Source organism: Protopterus annectens, chromosome 1.part2 (genome assembly GCF_019279795.1).
Source record: "Protopterus annectens isolate FY-2018-M chromosome 1.part2, PAN1.0, whole genome shotgun sequence".
Classification (NCBI taxonomy): Eukaryota; Metazoa; Chordata; order Ceratodontiformes; family Protopteridae; genus Protopterus; species Protopterus annectens.
In genome coordinates this window covers 1197605566-1197628159 of record NC_056727.1, presented here as the reverse complement: position 1 = coordinate 1197628159, position 22594 = coordinate 1197605566, and the positions used below count along the sequence as shown (strand labels likewise).

The window sequence follows — 22594 nt, the reverse complement described above, 5'->3', positions numbered from 1 at the left end:
ACCTCTCCAAACCATGCAGAAACAATGTTTATAGATTTGGCAGTGGCCTACTGTCTTAGTAATTATTTTGATGAATGTATTTTATTTTTCAGTGGATCCGTGCATCAGAGTCAGACAGATTTCACCTTTCTCACAGGACATGTCCTTAGCAGAATATTTCAAACTAAGGGGACCATAGATCCATATGTGGCACTGGAGATCAACACCAGAGCTGCCCTTGCATTCCTGAAGAGACACCTTGGTAAGTGGTCAAAGATCTATAGCGGACAGTAGCTGGAGAAATATAGATATCTGCAACTGGAATAAAAGGAAAATGAACTTAAATGCAGTAGCAGCCAACTGCTTGGCAACTTTAGGAGATATCAGACTAGACTATCAACGGACATTCTGCTTTGCTCTACATTCTAGAAAAGAATTACTGCATGCATTGCATGTCATATCTGCAAGTAATTTATTAGAATTTGCTAATAAACATTACTTGAGAGATTACATTTTCTTCTCTGCCTGTCAACCATCAAACCTCACCCTGTCAGCCATGCCCGTTTCTTCCCCATATCCTGGATATTCCCCAGTGAGAGTGAGAGCTGGCCAGAGGAGGCAGTCATTCAGACTGCCTCAACATTGGTTTGTACCCACACTGTCATCCTGGAAATAACAGTATTTTTTATTTAGGTCTATTCCCTTCCCTTGGTGGGGATGGATGACCCACGTCACTGCAGGAATCACAGTACCTTCACTAATAAGCATGCATACTCCCATATACTTGTAATGAGAGCTACCACTGAAGTGACTTGGTGGACAGCATTTTGCAATGTTGCTCCTCCTCTGAGAAAGTTTGACACTGGCACATCTGACTACCCTTGTCTCCCAAGATGGACCCTTACCATCTCCATCAAGTGCCCATGCCATTAATTAATCTGAGGTCACCTGGACCATCGAGCTTAATCCCTGTATGCCACCAGAGTTGGCTTTATAACATGGGTTTAATGAATGAAGCGGAGCAAAATTTGCAATATGCATTTGTGATTTTTGGGTGTATATCATTTGGTTTATGTGAAAAGTATTGTTGTGACTATTAAAAACATTGTATGGAAAAATGTGTTGAGCACGTCAATACATTTGGGAGATACTACATGTGGCATAGGTCTGATAAATAAAAGAAGTTACTTCTAGTTTATTTATGTCTGTTTAATGCCTTGCATGTATTCTTTGGAATTTTAAGTGACAGAATCTTAAATGGTAAATGGAAATGGTCAATTTTACTAGTGCCCTTGACAGGAATGCACCTGAAGAATACAGTTTTATGACGTTTTACTTTAAGGGAGGCAGTTATGGTTGTACAGCTAAAAGAAGTCAATATGTTCTTCGTTAAATCACTGCTGCAGTAGCCATGACAATATGGGGATTTATCCTGCCAGGGTACCATGCGTCTAACCAGTCTACCAAGCATCAGGCTCCTTCTTTGTTCACCATATGTCTGCTCTAAGCACAAGAGGGCGTACTAGTATATGAGTGATGTACAGATGCACCAAAGCCTAGAATGTTCTTACTGCTCACACGCTTATGCAGACTCTCATCAGCACTGCATCTCACAGTACTGCAGGTCAGCTTCAGCTATTTTGTGTTCAATCAGATAAGTACCCCAGATTTGTGTAAAACTTTAGCTTATGTCTGTCAGAAAGGACAAGTCTAGCTGTGGGCACCAAATCCCATGTAAAGACTCCCACTGTAGTTGTGTTTGTTGTTTGGGGGGAGAACACAATGTCAGATAACATTCTATTTATTCATCTTTCACTAAAAAAAAAAAAAATTATAAACAGCATGAACATCCTTTGTCTGTTTCTTGAAAACAGATATCCAAGTACAAGCTACCATGTTGATAGACTCCCTTGCAGTGAACCTGCCACCTTAGGTTAAGAAAAAGTTGGTGAGAGAGCTTAATGACGATGCCCATACATCCACTTCTGTTATATGGTCTGTGGCTGATGACTCCACCAAGACATTTATGTAGCCACAGAACCATCATTTTGCTTCTCTGGGTCCTTCTAGTATATCCCCTTTGGAGATCAGTGTGCCCAAGATCCCTTGCATGTCTTTAAAGACCATTTTTCCAGTGAAGTTCACCATGAATAGGAAATTGTAAATTATTCTACGAATGAGGGATGCATACATCTGGCGCTGGTGAGAAGACATTAGTTGGTCACTATTGGAAGTATGACCTATGGATTAATTTCTAAAGACCATGCATCTAGACACTCCTAGAATGTACACTTAGAAGACCAAGCATTTGTCACTTCCTCCTACACTTTCTTCTCAGGTTAATTTTGCTCAAGGATTGTTTAAAACCATGCAGAGAGAGGTACCGGCACATTTTCTTCCTCTAACCCTATCCCTAATGATAAAAACAGCAGAACATTTGATTAATTTAGCAAAATTGTTTATACTCCTGCCACCTTTGCTTTCAGGGCTGTAAGTCGCCAAACGTATATCTAAACATCTTTGTTTCTAATATGGCAAAATCCTTAGGTTAGTCTTCCAAATTCTTGGTCTTCTACGGATGTTAACTTCAACATCAAAGGTCACTAAACTCTCAGATTTGCCCATGATGCTATAAGTTGTGTTTCTAGTGCAGCAGGTACTGGAACAGTCATCAGAGTACATGCTTGGATAAGACTTCAGTCATTTCCAGACGATGTCAACTCTCAAATGTAAAACGCACCTTTGGAGAAAGACCTCTTATTTGGCAAAAATCATGAGAGGGAGTTAACTTATGCAGTGGTCAAGAAATTATTCTAATCTTCAACTCATAAATACCATAGAAATCACCATCCTAATCAAGGGCCATTTTTCACAAACCCATCAAGTCAGGCCAGCAAAAACCTGCCAGACAACAGTTTAAAAATGAATAGCAAGGTGATGTCAAAAAGAAAGCAGATGAGTTCCAAGGATCCGCCTCCCAAAAGAAAAAAAAATTTCACGAAATTTATTTAACTGTTTGTGGCTTATTAAAGGTAAGAAAAAAGGACAGCCTGTATCTAAACAGTCTGTAGATAGCTTTCTTATTCCATTTGGTGCTTCTACTCCATTTGTAGCAAAAATCTGCCTCAGAATGTCATAGTTCATACTACCAGATCTGTCGTCACATCTGTAGCATTTTTGAAAGGGGTACACTGTACGTCTAGTTTAGAAGCAGCAAGTTGGTCCTCAAGTCACACATTTACAAAACATTACAAATTAGATTCAGTTTCTAGAGCCAGAACAGGCTTTACCAAGGCCATTTTTCAAGGAATCTTGGAGTTTAGTTCTTCTTCATCCTCTCTTTCGTCATGAGCTTTGGCAATTGTCCCATATCATAATGGCTACTGCAGTAGTGATCTAATGAAGAACATAGTTCAGTAGTGTAGTTTACTTACCACAGCATTAGATGTCTGTATAGATCAATGTCGTAGTTTTACCACCCTCCCTCTATTTCCATTTTATTATCTTCCCTGGCCGCTGTGGGGGGATCCTTCTCATTTGTTCCTCTGACATAAATATACATAGAGTTTTATGCTTTAACTTTCCTATTTTGGGCAAGAAAGCTATGAGTTGTGGACATCCATATATCCCTGTTATACTGATATATCTCTGTTGTGCTAAGGGTGAGTGTACTGCAGGCATGGAAGGAGACGGAAGCTTTGTAGGCTGTGTGGATATAAAGTATCCCTGGCAGAATGTGTCCCAATATTGTAAAGGCCACATCAACAGTGATCTATTCAGACATCTACAGTTACGGTAAGTAAACTACACAGTTCTGCTTTCTGTCTGCTTGAGCCTTATGAATACCTTACTAGCCTTGCTAGTTGCTGGCAGTGATCAACCAAAAGACAGACAACTCTTCATTGTGTATGTGGATCCTCGAACATCTACATTTATGGTAGGTACAAAACTGTACTTTTCTGGCCCACTGCCTTATGCAAGGCTAGCTAGGAACCCACTGCTGCAAAACTCAGGGTTCTATCCACTTGTCGGTTGGACTTTTGAATGTGGTTCACAGTGGTTGCTTATTTAATCTCCACTAGGAGGGAGTTCTACAGATGTCCCCCCACCCTAGAAGCTGTAACACTTTATACAACTTTCAGTACTGGGTAATCATGCCATATATTTGTTGATGTTCATCATGTGATCACTGTTGCAGTAGCCATAGGTTATATTCTGCTAAGGGTATAATAGCCCACTAACTTCCAAAGGTTAAGGGCACTTGCCTCTTGCCCAAACCATTAAACAGTTTGAACAGAGCCCTAAAGAGCTTTTCTGCCATTGAAATGTTCTTGTCTTGTGGGTTTTCAAGGATCAGTAGTCAGCTAATGCTTCTCCATTGCTGGGCAGATAAATTAAAATTGAAGAAATAACTGCCACAAGACTGCAGAAGCTACTGTAGCACGTTATTAAAATAAAAAAAAAAAAAGTTGAGATTTTTCGTCCCTAGTTCTTTGGACGAAAGTGATCAGCAGTTTTTTTTTTTTATTTTAATAAAGTCCTACAGTAGTTTGGGCAGATAAGGTCCCTTCAGGGGGAAAAACTTCCGCATTCTAATTTTATGGCAGAAAGTAAACATTTCTTTGTATAAAACAATTAGTTTTGTGTTAGGAAAAATTGGTTTTATGTACTGTTGTGTGAGTTTGTCATTTTTTAACAAGAGCATTAGGTTTTTTTTTTCTTTTGAGGGAAAAACATTATTGAAACTTACTTAAAATTGTTTTCATATATAACATTTGCATTTTATTGCTTGGGGGTGAAATAAGTGTTTAAAGTGTATTTCACTATTTTTCTTTCTTTTTTTTTTCTTTTTTTTTTTTTTTTTGTGGGAATCCAACTGTTTCTAATAACTTATATAAAACTACACTCAAAACAGGCTATTTTAAAGCTGAGGCACTAGAGATAAAATGTCCTTTTAGTTTAGTGAGTGGTTTCTAGTTGTAGTCTTTTTGGTGTTTTTAATAACTTACTATTTCACTGACTACTGCTGTCAGACTTGCACGATTCAGGCATTTTTTCAGCTTCCCCATGGGTACCAGTTCCTCATTTCTTCTTTCTTCCATTCAGAAAAGGAATTTTCCAAGCAGCTTTTGCCACTTCAGCAGGTTGTTAATGTGCATTAGCTACAGTTGAGTGATTCTGCTGTGGCCATTCCTGGTTTCGCAGACCATCTTTTTTTTTTTTTTGGCTCCTTCTGGAGTTGTCCCTGCAGCGAACATGGACCTGTGAAGTTAGACACGTCCTTTGTGGCTGTTGTTGGCAGGCAAGGGAGAAGCTTTCATGTCAGTCCTTCATGAAAGAATAGGGAATACCTCTTTACCTAATCAGACTGATGCCTGTCCATAGGTATCACATTCTCTGAAGTGATTTCCCTGGTAACCCAGCTGCTGCTGAAATCTCAATCAAAGGTCTGCTTTTTCAGAAATTTGTTTGGGGGGGGGGGGGGGGGGGGCAAAAAGTGAGACATGTCTTCTCCTGTCTCTGTTACTTTGGACAGGAGTGATTTATTGAGCCTGGCTCACAGTTTAGAGCAGGCTCTTGACCCTTCCAGTTCTGGTATTAGAAAAAGGAATTCTTCAATGTTTGAGGAAATTGATTATATGGGGGCACTTTCTGTTTTCTCTCCTCAGGTCTCTGAGTCTGACTCTAAGGAGAGTTTCTCTTTTGTTGGGTCTACTTTAGAATGACAAATGTTTGAAATATCGAGCGCTCACAAATATTTCAAACCACGATATTGCTATTTTTTTTGCACTACAGTGTGGATCAGAATATTTGCCCTTTCCTCACTGTGGTGCGATCTCGGAGTTGAAATATATATTTAGCAGGGGGTGCAGTCCTCCACAATATCAATTTCAAGTTTTGGAATATTCACTCATATGAGCATTCGAGACATTGATTTTTCGTTTTTCTGACGTAGACCCCTTTTGATAGTCCAGTGGAAGGATTTTCTTTTTCCAAAACCCATATCTAGGATAGTGTTTTCAGTGGGAACACTATGATATTCCACTGTTTTTAAAGAAATATTATGGTTTATTGCAACTGGAATTTCCTGAACCTACTCCAGTTTCTCCTGTTCTTCCAGCTTTGGAGGGTGTATTTATTATAGCCTTTAACTTGTCTGACAGCCAGCCTGCTGCCCCTAAGAAAGAAAACAGATAGATTTATATAAAGTTCCTTATTCTTATGTTTTTATTTTCTAACCCCAGATCAGACTCTGCAGTGATTTCACTATAATCTAGCTGCTGCAAAATCTCATCAATGCCAGTCACACCCATTCTGATAAGAATCCCACACATTCTGATAAGGATGGGAAAGCTTTTGAAAGACTTGTGGGTATATTCTTCAGCAACTCTTATTTTCAGAATTGTAAGTTGTTAAGTTTACATTAAAGCTTTTGCATTCCTCTTTTGAGAATATGAGGCACATTATGACATATTTTCCCTCATCTGCAGAAAAATCTTCTTTTTTATTTATTTTATTTATTTATTTTACATTTGTTGACCGGGATAGTCCGACTGGATGCATGTCCATTTTCAGCGGAGGCCCGGGGAGAAAAGCTCCAAGGGTAAGCAGATACAGCATTACATAATACCAGCATTACATATTACAAACAGACTATTTACAGAGATTACATAAGTAAGCAAGCTAAACAAGTTCCATAGGTTACAGTTAGTCCTGAGCACAAGTCAGGATTAAATTAAATTACACAGTAAACTGGTTAACAGATTTTTACACATTCGAGTTAGCCAGGCTTGATACATTGACATAGCCAGTTAAGTGACAAATGTTGTTTGAGTCTAGTTTTAAATTGTGACCTAAGGTGGAAAGTAAGGTAATATCAGCTGGAAGAGAGTTCCAGGATCTACTTACAGAGTTTGCAAAGAGAGAATCACCGGCTGTGTTATTAATTTTGCTAGTCTGAATTAGTAGTTTGTTAGATTTTGTAATCTGTTTTCTGTATCTCAACTGACAGCACAATCTTTGAAATGTGCTTCTGATTCAATGGATGCCACTTCTACAGCTGCTGCTACTGATACTGTTAGGAGGAGGTTTGCTTGGTTGCGTAATCAAAATCTTCCTGTGGATGTTAAAGCTGAAATTTTGAATTCTCCCTTGGACAGAAAGATAGATTTTGGACTGTCTGCAGCAGAGGTCTTTAAAAAGTGTGATGAGAGAGTGAAGCTGACACAGGGAGTTTGCATTCTTTCTCCATATTTTTCAAGAGATTTAATGCTACCTCTGCAGCATTTAATAAAACAGACACCACAAGTTGCTGTTTAGCAGACTTTTAAAAGCAAGGGCAGGCAGCTCTAAGAAGAAAGCAGGACCCCCCCCCCAATAAATGACATTTCTAACAAGTTTGAATAACTATCTTCGAAATACCCAACCACCCAGTGGTGGATCCAGAATATACATCGATAGGGGAGCTACTACTGACAAACATGAATGTCAGTAGTCACTGTACGTCGTCCCACTTCTTGGTACAGTTATATCTCATTTCTTTTTCATGTTCTGCATATTATGAAATGCACAAATGAGCTATGAGCACAGAACTACAGAAACTGAAATTCATACATGCAGTAAAAGGCATTAAAGGAATGCATAATACTAAGTATTAAGTACATCCCATTGTGATGAATCTTGCTGATCTTGCTCTCCCATCCTGGCCTTCCCCATTATTTAGAATAATTATTTGTTCTTTTCTGTTTTGACTTGCTCTTCAGCCTAATCATTCTTCCCTTTAACATACCATGTATGGGTAACACTGCAGTGAAATAACTAAATTAAGCTGGGGCTCTGGGGGCCACTATGTCCTCAAGAAGTCATGGAGTTCTAGATGCCCAGAAGTGCATTTTAGAGTTTTTTTTTCCTAATGTTTTTTCCAAAGAGGATCTGAACAAACATAAGGAAAGAAATGTGCTCTTTTTTTCTTTCATGGACGAAATAAGTTGTGTCCGCTACTTAATATTCAAAGCTGACAAAATAGTATTTCCCAATAAGCTGAGGTGACAAATGCTTACAAGGTTGCATAAATCATATCTGAGAATAGTACCTGCCTCTGTGCTACCCCTAAAAAGATAGTCACCTTCTGTGCATCCCTCTTATGTTAGATTGGGAAGAAAGTGAAAGAACAGAGAGACACAGATATTTCATGTTGCTGCTGTCTTACATGTATACAACATGTCTCCTCATTTGCTCCTCCCAAAAGGGGGAATATTTATGTGTATTCCTCTGATGACAGACTGGGACAAGAGTGAACAAATGACCACAGGAACATATTTCAATCTGATTGTCAGACGTATAAACACAGCATTCCTGCTTAAGCCTACCCTCAAAAGATAGACAACTGCATGTTTGTTTGATGATTAATTTTGAGGAAATGAAAAAGAAAAAAAAATGATCACATTAATGTATTCTGACTTACTTTTCCTAAATAGTACATTGCAATTAGACAAGCTATAGTCACTTTCTGTAAACCTGCAAGATATGCTTGTGAGGAAAGTTAAAGAAAAAGTAACTACATAGTCCCTAGTCCTCCGATATATGTCAGCAGCCTTCTGTACACACCTCTGAGCAGAACTTGTTTCAGACTACATGATTCCCAAAACACGGGTTGAAATTGGACACCCCTTACAAATGTTTGAGTCATCATTACATAATGTATATCACTGCATAAATACTTATCTACATTCATCTATCAAAGAAGCAGAGCCTCTAAATCAAAAAAGCTAGCATTCTCAAAATGAGTATCCTAGCACCTGAATGGTTTCCACCATAGTAATGTGCATTTATGTATGCAGACACCATCTAGGTCAATGTTTGGTTAAACAGGGAGTACTGTAACAAAGTGCTACCCTCAAAATACTGTTAACATGCAAGCTGAACTTCATTCACAGACTTTGTTGTTTAATTCCACAAGCTTTTTACCATAATGTTTGGAGTTAGTAAAATTAAGTAAAACATTACGCTGATCAAATAAACAATAAAATGTGCCACATTTTACTTAATCCCTCAAGTTCTTTTAAGCAGCCTACACAGCCCCTATAAATTTTTGTTTCAAAATATCCATAAAATAATCTACTCCAAATACAAGTATTGGAGAGTGCTATGGTATACAATTAAATTCACCACTGTAGTTACTTCAATTTGCAGTTAAAAAGGGAAAACAAGCTCACTCACCTATGATCTAAAAAAGACACCAGTTACAAGTGGTTGGGGTGCAGGAAGAAGAATCCACCCCCCCCCCCCGGATGGATGGCTAGATAAGTAGTTAGTTTTCTTTACTTCAGACTGTGAGGCAGTGGATGGCTAGGGATTCCCAGTAACACAACAGATAGCTCAAAGGGAGTACCGGAAAAGGTACATTGAAAAATAAAAACTGTAATAACTTTAAATAATCACAAAATAGCAACAACAATAAGACCTTATTGTTCACCATGTGCATCAGTGAAAACACCTTCAAAGTGTTATCAAATACATATAGAAACTCAACAGATTAAATACTATCTGTTAACATGACTAAACATCAGTTAATAAAATCAGTCAATCCACAGCCAATAAACTATCTTCAACAATCAGCTACTGCAAAACATACAAAAAAACAAAACTGAGAAATAAAATAATAATGAAAAGAACTTAAATAATGTCCTCCATTCTAAATTCGTCTCATGCTCTGTTGGTGTTAGTGTGACATTTTAAAATAATCATGGAGTCTTTACATTGTAAACCCTGTTTTACATTAAAGGTTTTCACACTGGACTACATGACATAAAATAATAGTGAATAAACCTTCCATTGAGCTATTACTATATTGTAAAAATGCACAGTCACAGAGCTGTGTATATTAGTATGATTTATGTCCCTTGGGTATTCCAGTATTGTGGTCTTAAAACATTCTTCTGGTTTACAGGTGACAGGTGAAAGATCCTAAAGTTTAGACTCTTTTTCCATTCATTCAACCAATTTTTCGTATAATATTTGCACTCAGCTATGCAGTAAAATCGAAAATATTTCCTTAAAAAGAGAATCTCCCTAACTCTATCCAAGCCACTTTCATTACCACAGTTTAAGTCATTAATACTGCAGATGCAGTTTTCAAAAGAAAAATTATTTCAGAAACAAATACTTGGTGACTAGGCATATCTCAGTGTTGTCATCACACCAACATCAATGTTAAATGGGCACCAGCACTAACAAGAGCACATGGTTCTCGTTTTCTGAGTAAGGGTCATGGACAGTAAACAGGGAGGCATCCATATATGAAGCAGCAATTGAAAGGCAGTGGTTCTCTTCAGTTCATGACTGACTGTTGGAATGAACACCATTCAGTATCCTGAAACCTACAGGTGGAGAACTGGGGACTCCATTGTCACAGTGTGCTGCATGCTCCAACCAAATAAGGCAATCATTAACTACTTAACTTATCAAATTGCTGGAAATCTGGAAATCCTACTCTGTGTAAAACTACTGCTGTTAACTCAGTACTCTGTAAAAAGAGCAGTGTACCCTTAAATTCATGAATGACTTTATACAACCTTCAGTGATTTATAAAAGGTACTAAAACAAAAGCTTCTCTCTCAGCACACCAACATACCAGAATGCACCAATCTCCTCTCCATCACAAATATTAGAGGATACCAGAAATAAAAAGTGAAAAAATGTATTTCTTTTACTCTTTCATTTTGTACTAGTTGAGGTCTGAAAGGGGTGTACCTGGAGCTGCCCACCTACCTCCTTAACAGATGAAATAACTATGACTGTGTTTGGTGAAGGAGTTGCACAGTGGTTTGTAAAGAGATTATCACTATGTAGTTTCCCCTCATAGTTCAAAGACACTGTCCACTGAGTTGTGTATAGATTATTTCAGAAGAAAAAAAAAAAACAGTAGAGCATACTTTATCAGAAACAAGCAACCACATGTAAATTGAATGGCAACAAAAATATTTTGATCTCTACAAAACAAAATTTCACTGCACATCAAACAAACTGATGACATTTTGCATAAATTATTAACACTGAACTGGCAGTGGAAACCTTCCCTAACCTCTCTAATCCAATATGTTGCTTGCGCATGCAGAGTACCCTAAATAGAAAGTAACACACTCCTTTAAATACCAAAATCTGCTTTGCAAGCATAAAATCAAGTTAATGTTCAACTTGCTTTTAAGGTCTGAAAACTCTGCATGCAACAACATTGTGACATAATTGCAAAAGAAGCAATGCAATACCAACAAAGTTTTATGTGGCATAATGGCACTAACAAAACATCTTTATTATCATCTCCTGCCCGCATTGCCTTGTAATCTGCTCATTATGTTACTGCCTTATTTGACATCAGTGATACCAGGTTGCAAGGCTTGCAAGGGACAAAAAATTTAAGTAAATCATGATTTAAAGGCGCCATTCATTATTTTGTGGCACCCTGTTATTTTTCGGATGACATTTGGTATTTTCCGACAAACACCAGAGAGTTGAGAAGTGTGGTCAGCTGATATGGTAACCCAGTCACATGGCTCTGTAAAAATGAGAGGAGTATTCCAAATTCATTGTGCTAAGGTGTAAATCAAGCCTTGTGAATAGCATCATACCACCAAAATACAGTTGAGTGGCATATGTGAGCAGCATCTTCCCTAAGCTGTGAACTCTTCATTTGTTTATTTTAAAATGAAGAAACACTGCTGCCATTTTTTTAAATAAATAAAAGTTAAGGCATTAATTTGGGTGCTTTAGCTCCCCTAGCACCCCCCCCCCCCGTAAATCCACCACTGCCACCCTGGAAAGCCTTTAATTCCTCACAAAAACCTGAACCATCATTTCTCTCTTAGGCAACAGATGGTCTCAGACAAATTGATTTTAAATGTGGTTTATCATGGATACAGATGGCAGTGGGAATATTTCCCACCTTTACAGGGGATTGCTTCTCCTCTGCCAAATCTAACTTCTTCCCTTGTGTTAGAAGCTGTCCCTCCTTTTCAGAAAAGAGAAAGTTTTTATTCAAGAATATTGTTGGTGCCAAAGAAAGAAAGTGTTCATAGTGACCAGTCCTAGAGCTTTCTTTCTAAAGTAGTTTGTGAAAGTTCCAAAGTTCAAAATGTTATCCCTTCAAGACCTGCTCCATTTCATTTCCTATTTAAGTTTTTGTGACCCTAGATTTTAAAAGATGTTTATCATCACAATCCTGTAACACCAGATTTCAGGTGTTTCTCAAGATTTGCTGAGTCTGGATCACACTTTTAGTTGTGTCCATTACCGCTTGGGTTATCCACTGTTCTAAGGGTTTAAGTGTCTACCACCAGTAATAACCTACTGCAGACTGCACAGTATTCATATTTTTGTCCTTACTTAGATGTTTTGCTTATTTTGCAGAGTCTTTTTCAAAGTGCCAGGAGTTTCTCACTTGGGTGAGAAATCTCTTGCATAAACTGGGATTTCAGGAGAACATACAAAAGTCTTGCTTGATTTCTTCTCACATGGTTGTTTTCCTAAGATGTCCAGTTCAAAGAGCTTTTCTTCCAAAGGAAAAAAGTAGATTTATATATAATAGACCTTTTTCTGAGGTTTTCCACTGAAACAAAATTCTCAGTGCAAGAATTTCTCAGGATACTAGTAGGATTCATGGTATCTATGATTCTCATAATTCCTCTAGCAAGACTTCACATAAAAAAGTCAGTTGTGCCCCTCTGATATTTTATGTTCTTGTTTTGGGGTTTGTACGAAGGAAACTTTTTTTAATGGAGAGACCAATTTATCTGAATTCAGGTTTCCAGTTTTCCCTTCCAGTTCCCGCACAGTCTGTAACAAGAAACACCCCATACTTTCCTTAGGAAGAAGTGTCTGTGGGGATAAAAGTACAGGGTCTTTGGAACAAAAAAAAAGACAGATCAAATACACATAGTAAAGATGTTAACGGATATAAATGGCCCAGACTGACTGAGTCATCCCTGGTCCACAAACCATTGCAGGCAACACCACAGTAATGTAGTACACAAATAAGCAGGGGGCAACCAGATGTGCTGTTTTGTACAGACTAGAAATAGTAGCTTGGAATATAGCTGTCAGCATAATCTCATTCTACAAGCATTTTACAAATTTCTTATGGCAGGTAATCTGAGCAGGTCCAAGACAAGACCTTGGGTAATGGAAACTGAATCAGGTGGTCTTTCAAGAATTGCTCCAGCTGTGGGGAACACCTCAGATGAATTTTTACCTCCAATCACAACAAATCAGTAAGCAAAATTCTGCTCTAAGACTTTTGCAAGAAGACCTGGAAAATGGATGTGTTTTATTTTTCTTGTACATAAATGTTTCTATATGCTTTTCCAGCCCTTCCAAATAGTATCCAGTGTCATTCTGCAGATTCTGAAGGATTCTGCAAAGATCATTGTGGTGACTCCCTTCTGGCCCAGGCAACAGTGGTTCCCCCTTCATTTGGAAATGGCCAAGGGCAAGTGCCACAGGCTTCCACACAGACTGGACCTACTCACACAAAACACAGGGTGTTAAATGCATCACAACTTGAAACAACTGCAACTAACTAACTGATTGATAGTCTTAATACTTTTCGTGAACCGATTTTTTTTTTTTTTTTTTTTTTTATGTGCAGCAGGTATTAAAGTAGGCAAGAAAACCTGCTCCTAGGAAATCTACGGAAATCGTATATTACAAAATGGAAAAGATTTTCTAGTTGATGCCAAGACAAGAACCAGGACTCTTTAAAGATTGCGTTTATCTGGCTGTAAAATATTTCTGTGTTTTTTTTCCTCTGGCCTTTCTTACTCCTCCATCAAGGTGCCCTTGTCTGCCATTTCAGTATGTCTGCCCATGAACCGTCTCTTTCAGTGTAATCCCATGTAAAAAATTGTTTTTCAAAGGAGCGTTGCATACCAGGCATCATATAAAACACATGGTTGCTTCTTGGGATTTTAACTTTGTTTTGGAAAACTTAACTCTTGCTCCATTTGAAGTAGCTCTTCAGGCTGATCTGAAGCTGTTAATACATAAAATAGGTTTGATTGCTCTGACTTCTACAAAAAGAATATCTGAGTTGCAGGCTGTTTTGCTGCGTCAACCTTATTTTGTTTTCCACAAAAAAGGATTAACTTAAGAACTAATTCTTCATTTATTCCGAAAGTGATAGATGAGTTTACTTCAAACCAAGCTATCCATCTCCCTGTCTTCTTTCCAGAACCTAAAAACAGGGGAGAAAGGATCCACATGCTATGGATGTCAGGACAGCTCAGATATTATCTTAGCTGAACTGAAAATTTCAGAAGCTGTGCTCAGTTATTCATTTCTTATGAAGGTAAGAAGAAAGGACAATCTTTGTCAAAATATCTAAATGGTTGTCTCATGGTATTATCTTTTATTGTACCCACCACATCAAGGCAGTTCCAGGGAGCATTAAGGCTTATCCTGCCAGGACCTTGGATTCAACTGTGGCTCTTGTAGAAAAGGTTGGATTCTGGAAGTCCTCCGTACATACCTTTACAAAGTACTACAAACTCTATTCCTTTTACAGGTCTAAGTCAGCCTTTGCTAGGACCCTTCTACTGGGCTCCTGGATCCCTCATCCTTCCTCCTCCTAGTCAGTTTAATCTATATTAATCTGCCCATACAGCTAAGGCTACTTCAGCAGTGATCAATATGATGAAGAGTTGTGTAAGTAAACATACCATAACAGTACATGTTGGAACAGATCACTTCTGCAGTAGCTGCTCCCTCCCTCCATCCCTTTATTTTTGTAGATTTTGTTTGCCAGGGTGAGGACCTTTATTTTTCCTTTCATAACACTGACCTTTTATGGGCTGTAGCCTCCCACTCTCAGTTGGCACAAAGGCTGTGAAGAGCTTAGTTTTAAAATCTGGCTAGCTGTTTTACCCTTAGCAGGATATAACCAATATAGCTAAGGCTACTGCAACAGTGATCATTTGAATGTGTACTGTTATGGTAAGTTTACCTACACAACTGTACTGTCTTATCTGTCCGTCTGTGTATGTATGTATGTATGTATCTATCTATCTATCGATACTTTGTTGACTAGGTTAGAACTACTAGACTAGTGACCTGTTTTCGGGGGAACCCAAAGATGGTATTTTTACTGCCAGGGTGAAATATGGCCAGGGCCTCAGGAAATTTCCCCTGCTCTTTCCTTGATTTAGCATCTCATCCAAACAATGACACCATTAGGTGTGCAGAACCCCCCCCCCCTGCTGAATTGCACTGTCCATAGTCTTAATGTTCAAGTTTTATGAATTAAAGGTGATTACCGGTGAACATGCTAAGTAATCGTTTTTTGAGCTATTGATAGCAAAAAGTCCTCATGTTTTTTATATGTAACTGGTATATCTGAAACCAGCTGTGCTCCTAAAAAGGTTTCTGTACTCTCTCCAGCCTTTTTATGCTGGCCTAGGTTGTCTAATCATACTGAACTGAAGTATTCTGTAATTGATCTTGCATAGACCTTATGTAAGACAGTTCTGAATATGTCATCATAATCCCAAAGCACCTTCTCAGAAGTGTACTAGTGTTATAGTCAGATTTTACTCCCGTATAATTTACTGTTTCTTTGGTAATAGCTGGCTGTCCATTGTGGATTCATATTGATAGATCAACTGTAGCTCTATCAATCACAAATCCACTGAAAGCACTTTCTGCAAATATCTAAAGTAAATCTTTTTTTTTTTTCAGGGTGGTGCATGCCCCACCTGCACACTCACCATGTGGGGGGGGACACCTCTTCGCTGAAAGTGCTTTCGGTTAAACTTTTTCAGATGATTTGCACTTGACTGAACTACCTTTGGTAGGATGACACATTCCCATCCATTGCATATAGATAATTATTGTTAATCTTTTCATAAGTATAGAATTATACATTTACTTGCATTAAACCTGATCTTCTGACTAGTCATAAGTCTAAACTGTGTTGCATTATTGTGTGATCATCTGTGTTTGTTACCAGTGATTTACTTTTGAGTAATCTGCAAATTTGCGCAACCAAATGTTATTTCTTGTTAACATAAATAGGTTGAAGAGCTTGGGGCCCAGCACCATTCCCTAAGGGACCCTTGTATTAATCATTACCCATTCAGAGTAGGTGTCTGCTGTTTTGACTCTACACATCCTGTTAGAAAGCTAGATCTCAATCCATTTAATGATGTACTCATTTACTTAATTTCTTCCCATGTCCATTAGAATTGCAGTATGTGAGGCTGAGTTAAAGGCTTTTGACAGGTTTAGATAAATAATTGTGCATCTAGTGCTCGGTCTAATACTTCTGACAGGTTGAGATAGAAGTTTAGGAGATTTGTCATCCATGAGCTTCTCTGAAGTGAACCCATGATGATTAATGTCCCATTCCAGAATAACATCTTGTAATAGTTTATCTAGGAGAACCCTTTTTGTATGCCATACCGAAAATGCTTATTAGGCTAACTGACCTATAGTGATCAATTGTTAATATCTTACTATACCTATGGGACAAAACCTTCATCTAAACACTGGTTAAACAGCAATGTTAGTGGTGGTAAAAAACGTCTATAATGTTAATCAAAACATATCCATTTAAATAATCAGGTCCTGCTACGACTTCTGCAATTATTTTTTGTAAGTAACGTCTCAGGCCAAACGAATAAGAGTTACTTAAAAGTGATTTGTTACACTTTTGAAGTTTTTTTCTTGCATTCTGATAGCATAATTCCTTACCATTGTGGTAACCGTTATATGCGTTTTCTATGAGGAATTATTTATTTCCTAACTAAAGTTGCGAAGACAGAGCTTCCATTGGAAAGTTGAAACTTATTTTACTGTGAACTTGTTCCTCCCTGCATGACATAATGTTAGGTAAACAGTGCTAGAGGAGTGCTGGAAATATTGGAGCATGGCAGCCTTTTTTCAGAGACTTGCAGTTGTTTTTTCCTGGATGTCATCAGTGGCAGGATAAAAGCAAAGTAAATGCATTTACATTCAGTTTTATAATTGAATCCATATTGCACAAGGTGTTTTATTATTTCACACAGCACTATTTTTAAGGAGTTACCATTCAGTTTGTGTGCACAAGTTGTATCTGGGTGTTGTACTGTCAGCGGCATCTAAACCAAAATATTATGTTAATTGTGCTGTGCATACCTCTCAACTGTCCAGAGCACTATAAAATATCCCTGAGTGGGTTTTCATTCATAAAAACTCATACGGAACTTTTACCCATTGCAAGTTGTATACTTCATACATGACTACTATGTGCACATCACAGCCTATCCCCATGATTTACTCCCAACACTGTCATCGTTCCACCCTCTCTCACTCTCCAGTTTCAGAAATAAGCCTTTGTTCCATTGTAAACTGTACTATATTCCTGTACTTCAATTTCATAATATATTTTTTTCAGAAAAAATGATTGTATTACATTCAGAAGAATGTAAATAATGCACCAAATTTCACACCTTTGCACGCATGTGTCTACATATTGTGTGCATGTAACAATGTGTAAGACACAGCTTCTATGAATATCATTACAGTGCTTGTTCCTAATTTCATATTCACAGTTAATTTTCAAATAGAACTATACCATTCACTAACTTCCCCTAAATACCAAACAAAAACACTTTACCCATACACATACTGCTGCTACACAAAATAGCAACAAAAACAACAGTGCATGGCTGTGAGCCAGCAGTGATAACAGTAAGTAGGACTACAAAATGAAACAATGAAGTCACCAGTTTAAACAAATATTTATATTTCATGGAGTAATCAGCAACAGGAGAAATTTGTTATAGCCTAGCAGAACCACTACTATTTGTGATTTCTGAAATGCCTTTCATTATGGTATGGAGTAAGACACGCACAGCCTTATCAACATCAACATCGCTGTCATCTGAACTTCCTTCAGAACTCAGATAAAGGGTAAGGATTTAGAACTCCAAAAACAAGTTAAATCAATAACTTGAATATCACTGCTGTCACTACTTATTCCAGGGAGAACATTTGAGAAGGCCAACCCAGTTAGCTTCTTCTCCTCCTTTCCCCTTTCCACTTTACAATATATATATATATTTTCTAAGCTTGTTTCCTGCCTTTCCTATAAGTTGTGTAGTCCAGATACAGATTTGCTGTATCCAGGACTGTTTGTAAGCTTCTGAGCCCCCGATCCTTTCTGTGTTGGAGGGAAGCCTTCTAGTTGCTTTTGTTTCTTAGAACTAGCCAGTTTTCTAGTTTCAGTACTCAAATCTGTTTCTTTGAGCTCAGCACTTGTTCAGAACTCATTGTAAGCACTAAATAAGCTACAAATTACTACAGCACTCAAGTTTCCTCACTTGTCTAGAGGAAAACAGTTTTTAGTACTTAAAGCACCTATCCAGGCATGTCTAAGGGTCAGCTCCCGGTGTTTTCTCCTATCTACCTGATGAATCTGGACATCTTGGGGCTAGCAGCAATTGCCTCATGTACACAGAGAACCCCCTCCTCCTACCACCCAATACTACAACCTGTGAGAGATGCACTTATATAACCAAACTGGAAGCAAAGCTCTCTTCACCCAAGACTGGACTAGACAGTCAAGAGGAGAAGGTAAACACTTACACCACACCACACTCGTCACATAGTCCCTCAAAACCTACACCACCAAAACGCACACATAGAAACACAAAACATACACCTACATTCGCGGAGGCTCTCAAAAAAAAATCTACCCAAGCAACAGGGACCTCCAAAGCAGACACGCAAGCAACATCCACCCCCCAACACAATCCAAATGACACACAGCCCACAAACTCAGTGTGCCACTCAAGGCATAACAACGTACCCAACACTAGTCATAGGTGACTCTATAGTCAGGAACACTGATGTTCCACTCACCAGGCTAAACAAGGAGAAAGTTACTGTCAGCTGCCTATCAGGTGCCAGGATCTGCCACATAACGCATGCACTCAAGTCACTCCACAGCAAGTTACAAATATGACTCTGTCATTGTCCATGTTGGTGTGAATGACCTGAGGCGTACCTCCCTGGACTACATGAAATAGACATGGAGGAGCTTTCTGATCTTGTAGCCCAGGCAGGTATGACCTTATCCCTGAGTAGCATCCTGCCATCACCCAGAACGATACCACAGTACAAGGACAAAATGACTGACTTCAACAATTGGCTAAGCTTCTGGTGTCATTCTAAGGGGATCCAGTATCTGTCTGCCTGGGATGACATGATCGACAAACCACGATGCTTTGCCAGAGATGGCCTGCACCTGTCGCCCTTGGGATTCCGGATACTGGCTAAGGCTCTTGCCACCCCTATAGTGCTTTTTTTAGGCAAGATTCAAACGAGAAATTTACCACCATAACAGGTACAAGCAAGCAGAATCTGAGGGTAATGCTACTTTATGCTAGAAGTCTAAACCTCAAAATGCACTCACTCGAGGCATTAAAACATCGACATCTGTGCAGTGACAGAGACCTGGTTCAAGGCTCCAGAGAGCACCCCTGCATTAGCAGGCTATAATTCATACCACACCTTTTGGCCACCTAACCTGGACAGAAGCACTAAAGGTGGAGGCATGTCAATATTCATTAAGGATATCCACACCTCCAGGCTAGTTGCTCAGCATAATGCATCTGAGATTATCCAAGTACAGCTAACTCTGGGCAAGACCGCAATGCAAATTCTAGCTTGCTACAGATCCCCCACCATGCCCCAGGATTCCCACTCCTCATTTATTGATACACTGGAAAATATTAGGGCACAACTTAACACCCTAATAATGGGCGATTTCAACTACCCCACCATTAACTGGGAAAACTACTCATGTACCAACACTTGTGCTCAACATTTTCTGGAATTCATAAATTCCAATGCCTTGGATCAACTTATCCACACCCCCACCAGGGGCAGTAATATCCTAGACCTGGTCATTAACAACATGGGCAACCGGTGTTCCACACCAGAGGTCAATTCCTCGTTGGTCAGATCCGACCACAAGCAAATCACGCTAGACATCCACATCCCACCCCCACCCCCCATTAGGGAAACCACCGTAAAAAATTTCTCCAAAGCCAACTTCACGCTTCTTAAGACAGAAGTGGCAAACTTCATGACACCCATGCTGATGGACAATAGAGATACGACCGCTGAATCCTATACAGTTGCATTTTATAAGCACTTACATGAGTGTATGGATTGTGCAATCCCTAACAGAACCAATATGCTATCCTCCAAAAAAAGGATGCCAATATGGTGGTCCCCTGCTATAAACAAACTCTACAACAGAAGAAAGAAACTGTTGCAAAAAAAAGTAAAATTCCATAATTGGAGGAACTCTGTTGTCATCCTCAGTAAGAAGCTGAGATCCCTCATAAAATCCTCCAAAGTTAGTTACGAAAACAAAATCGCCACTGATTCTAAAGACAACCACAAAGCATTCTATAGCTATGTCAAGAATCTCAATGGCAACACTCAGATCTGCTCTGAGTTACAGCACAATGGCACTAAATATACAGAACCAACTGATATTGCCAACATCCTGGCAGATAGGTTCAGTGCTAACTTTACCCCTCTCTTATCCCGTAAAGGGCCCATCTCTATACCGGAAGAATATAAAGTACCTGTAATCATGGCTGCACAGGTAAAAAACACACTCTCCAAAGCCAGGAACACAGCATCCATGGGACCACGGGACCTGACAACATCCCAGGCTGCGTTCTGCATGAACTACAGAACGAACTGGCACCCTACCTACCACGTTCAGTCATAGCCTCACCTCAGGCTTTGTACCCACTGAATGGCGCACAGCAACAGTTATCCCACTCCACAAAGGGGGAGCCACCACAGACCCCGGGAACTACCGCTCCAGTAGCCTGACAAGCCTGGTCTGCAAGGCTATGGAACGTATCGTCATGGAACTTATAAACAATGACATTGGTAGTCTCCAAACTCTGGACCCTACCCAGTTCGGGTTTGTAAAAGGCAGATCATGTCTCCTAAACCTGATAGACGTCTTTGAAGCGGTCACCAAAGCCGTAGATGAGGGTAAGGTGGTTCACACACAGCCTACCTAGATCTCGCCAAGGCTTTCGACACCACCCCCCACTCTGGAATTATAGACAAACTCACTAAACTAGGTATAAATCCCTATGTCACAAGATGGGTTGCCAACTGGCTCACTGACAAGAACCCACACTGTAAAAGTAACAGACTCTAAATCCAACTTCAGACCAGTGACAAGTGGAGTACCACAGGGTTCAGTCCTAGGTCCTCTCCTGTTTGGTATGTACTTCTCTGAAGTACAGGCTAACACAGAAGGTCTTTGGCTAACAAAGTTCGCAGATGACTGCAAACTAGGAGCCATAATCAAAACTCCTAGCGATGTGGACATCCTACAAAAGGGCCTCACTGAGACAGATGCCTGGTGTCAAAGCCATGGCCTCAAGCTCAGTGCCAAAAAGTGCATTGTCATGCCTTTTGGTAAAAACTCTATACCCATGAACTACCACATAGACGGTAGTATACTTAACACCGAAAGTGTGATGAGACCTTGGGACACAGTTGAACGGTAGTCTCTCCTTTGATAATCACATTGCCACAGTAGTCAGGAAATCCTTCTGCATGGCATACCTCATCACAAAAGGTTTCTCATCCAGGAAAAGAGAGGTCATTGTTCCCCTCTACTCATCACTCATTAGACTCATTATAGAGTACAATGCTCCTTTTGGTATGTACCTCACAAGACATCTACAACAACTGGAAAGGCCACAGAAATACCTCACAAAGAGGATTACTGGCCTCAAACAGATGCCCTACGCAGACCGTCTCAAAAAACTCCAGCTCTACTTTGTCGCATATCGCCTGCTCAGAGGCGATGTCTGCCTAACATACACAGCTATGTCAAACCCAGAGCTGTTGGACATGCTCCAGGTAAAGAAATCCCAATCCCTCCGAGCTACACGATCTAGGGACCTAAACCTTGTCAACACAATAAACAGAACATGCTGGAGGGATATATTCCTGTCCCAGAGACTTCCCATACTGTGGAACAAACTACCTATCTGTATCAGACAAAGCTCCTCATTAGCACTCTTCAAGAAAAATCTTGATGATTGAACGGGAGATAGGAAATTCACCCCGGGGATCACTTCTGTGGCTCTGCTTGACAGGGGCACAGGAAAATAATTTTCTTGGGTGGCAAAAGCCAGGGTACCATTAGACTAGGCTTATATAGGCCCTAGGGCCAGTAGCCTAGTACCTACCTATGAACTAGAAAAAACACCACAGTCCTCAGAATCACTTTTAGACACTGAACTGACCACTTTAGTGAAATCCCTTAAATGACATCAAAGGTTAGAGGGTATTACACATAGGTGGGGCATCACGCAATGAAAAATAACTACAAACAGGGAAAAATTATTGCAAACCCTGAAACAATTATGGCAAAACCATTATAACAGTAAAACAGTCATAAAGGTAAGAATAGCGACAAATCACTTTAGGGTGGTGTTTATGATCATTGTTCTTTCTGAAGTCCTGACGTATGGGTAAAAAAAAAAAAAAAAACAACTGCAAAATGATCGAACCATACTTTTTTTTTTTTTTT

The 22594-nt window shown here is 39.3% G+C and overlaps 1 protein-coding gene across 7 annotated transcripts in view; it reads left to right on the top strand.

Annotated features, from left to right (window-relative positions):
- PAFAH2 (platelet activating factor acetylhydrolase 2) overlaps nucleotides 1–22594 on the top strand; it is a 1159086-nt gene that overhangs the window by 1002554 nt on the left and 133938 nt on the right. For all 7 annotated transcript variants that reach the window (XM_044060057.1, XM_044060056.1, XM_044060053.1 and 4 more), the window contains one exon: nucleotides 93–241. In XM_044060057.1, the coding sequence (XP_043915992.1) occupies nucleotides 93–241 (149 nt within the window). The remainder of the gene's footprint in view (nucleotides 1–92; nucleotides 242–22594) is intronic.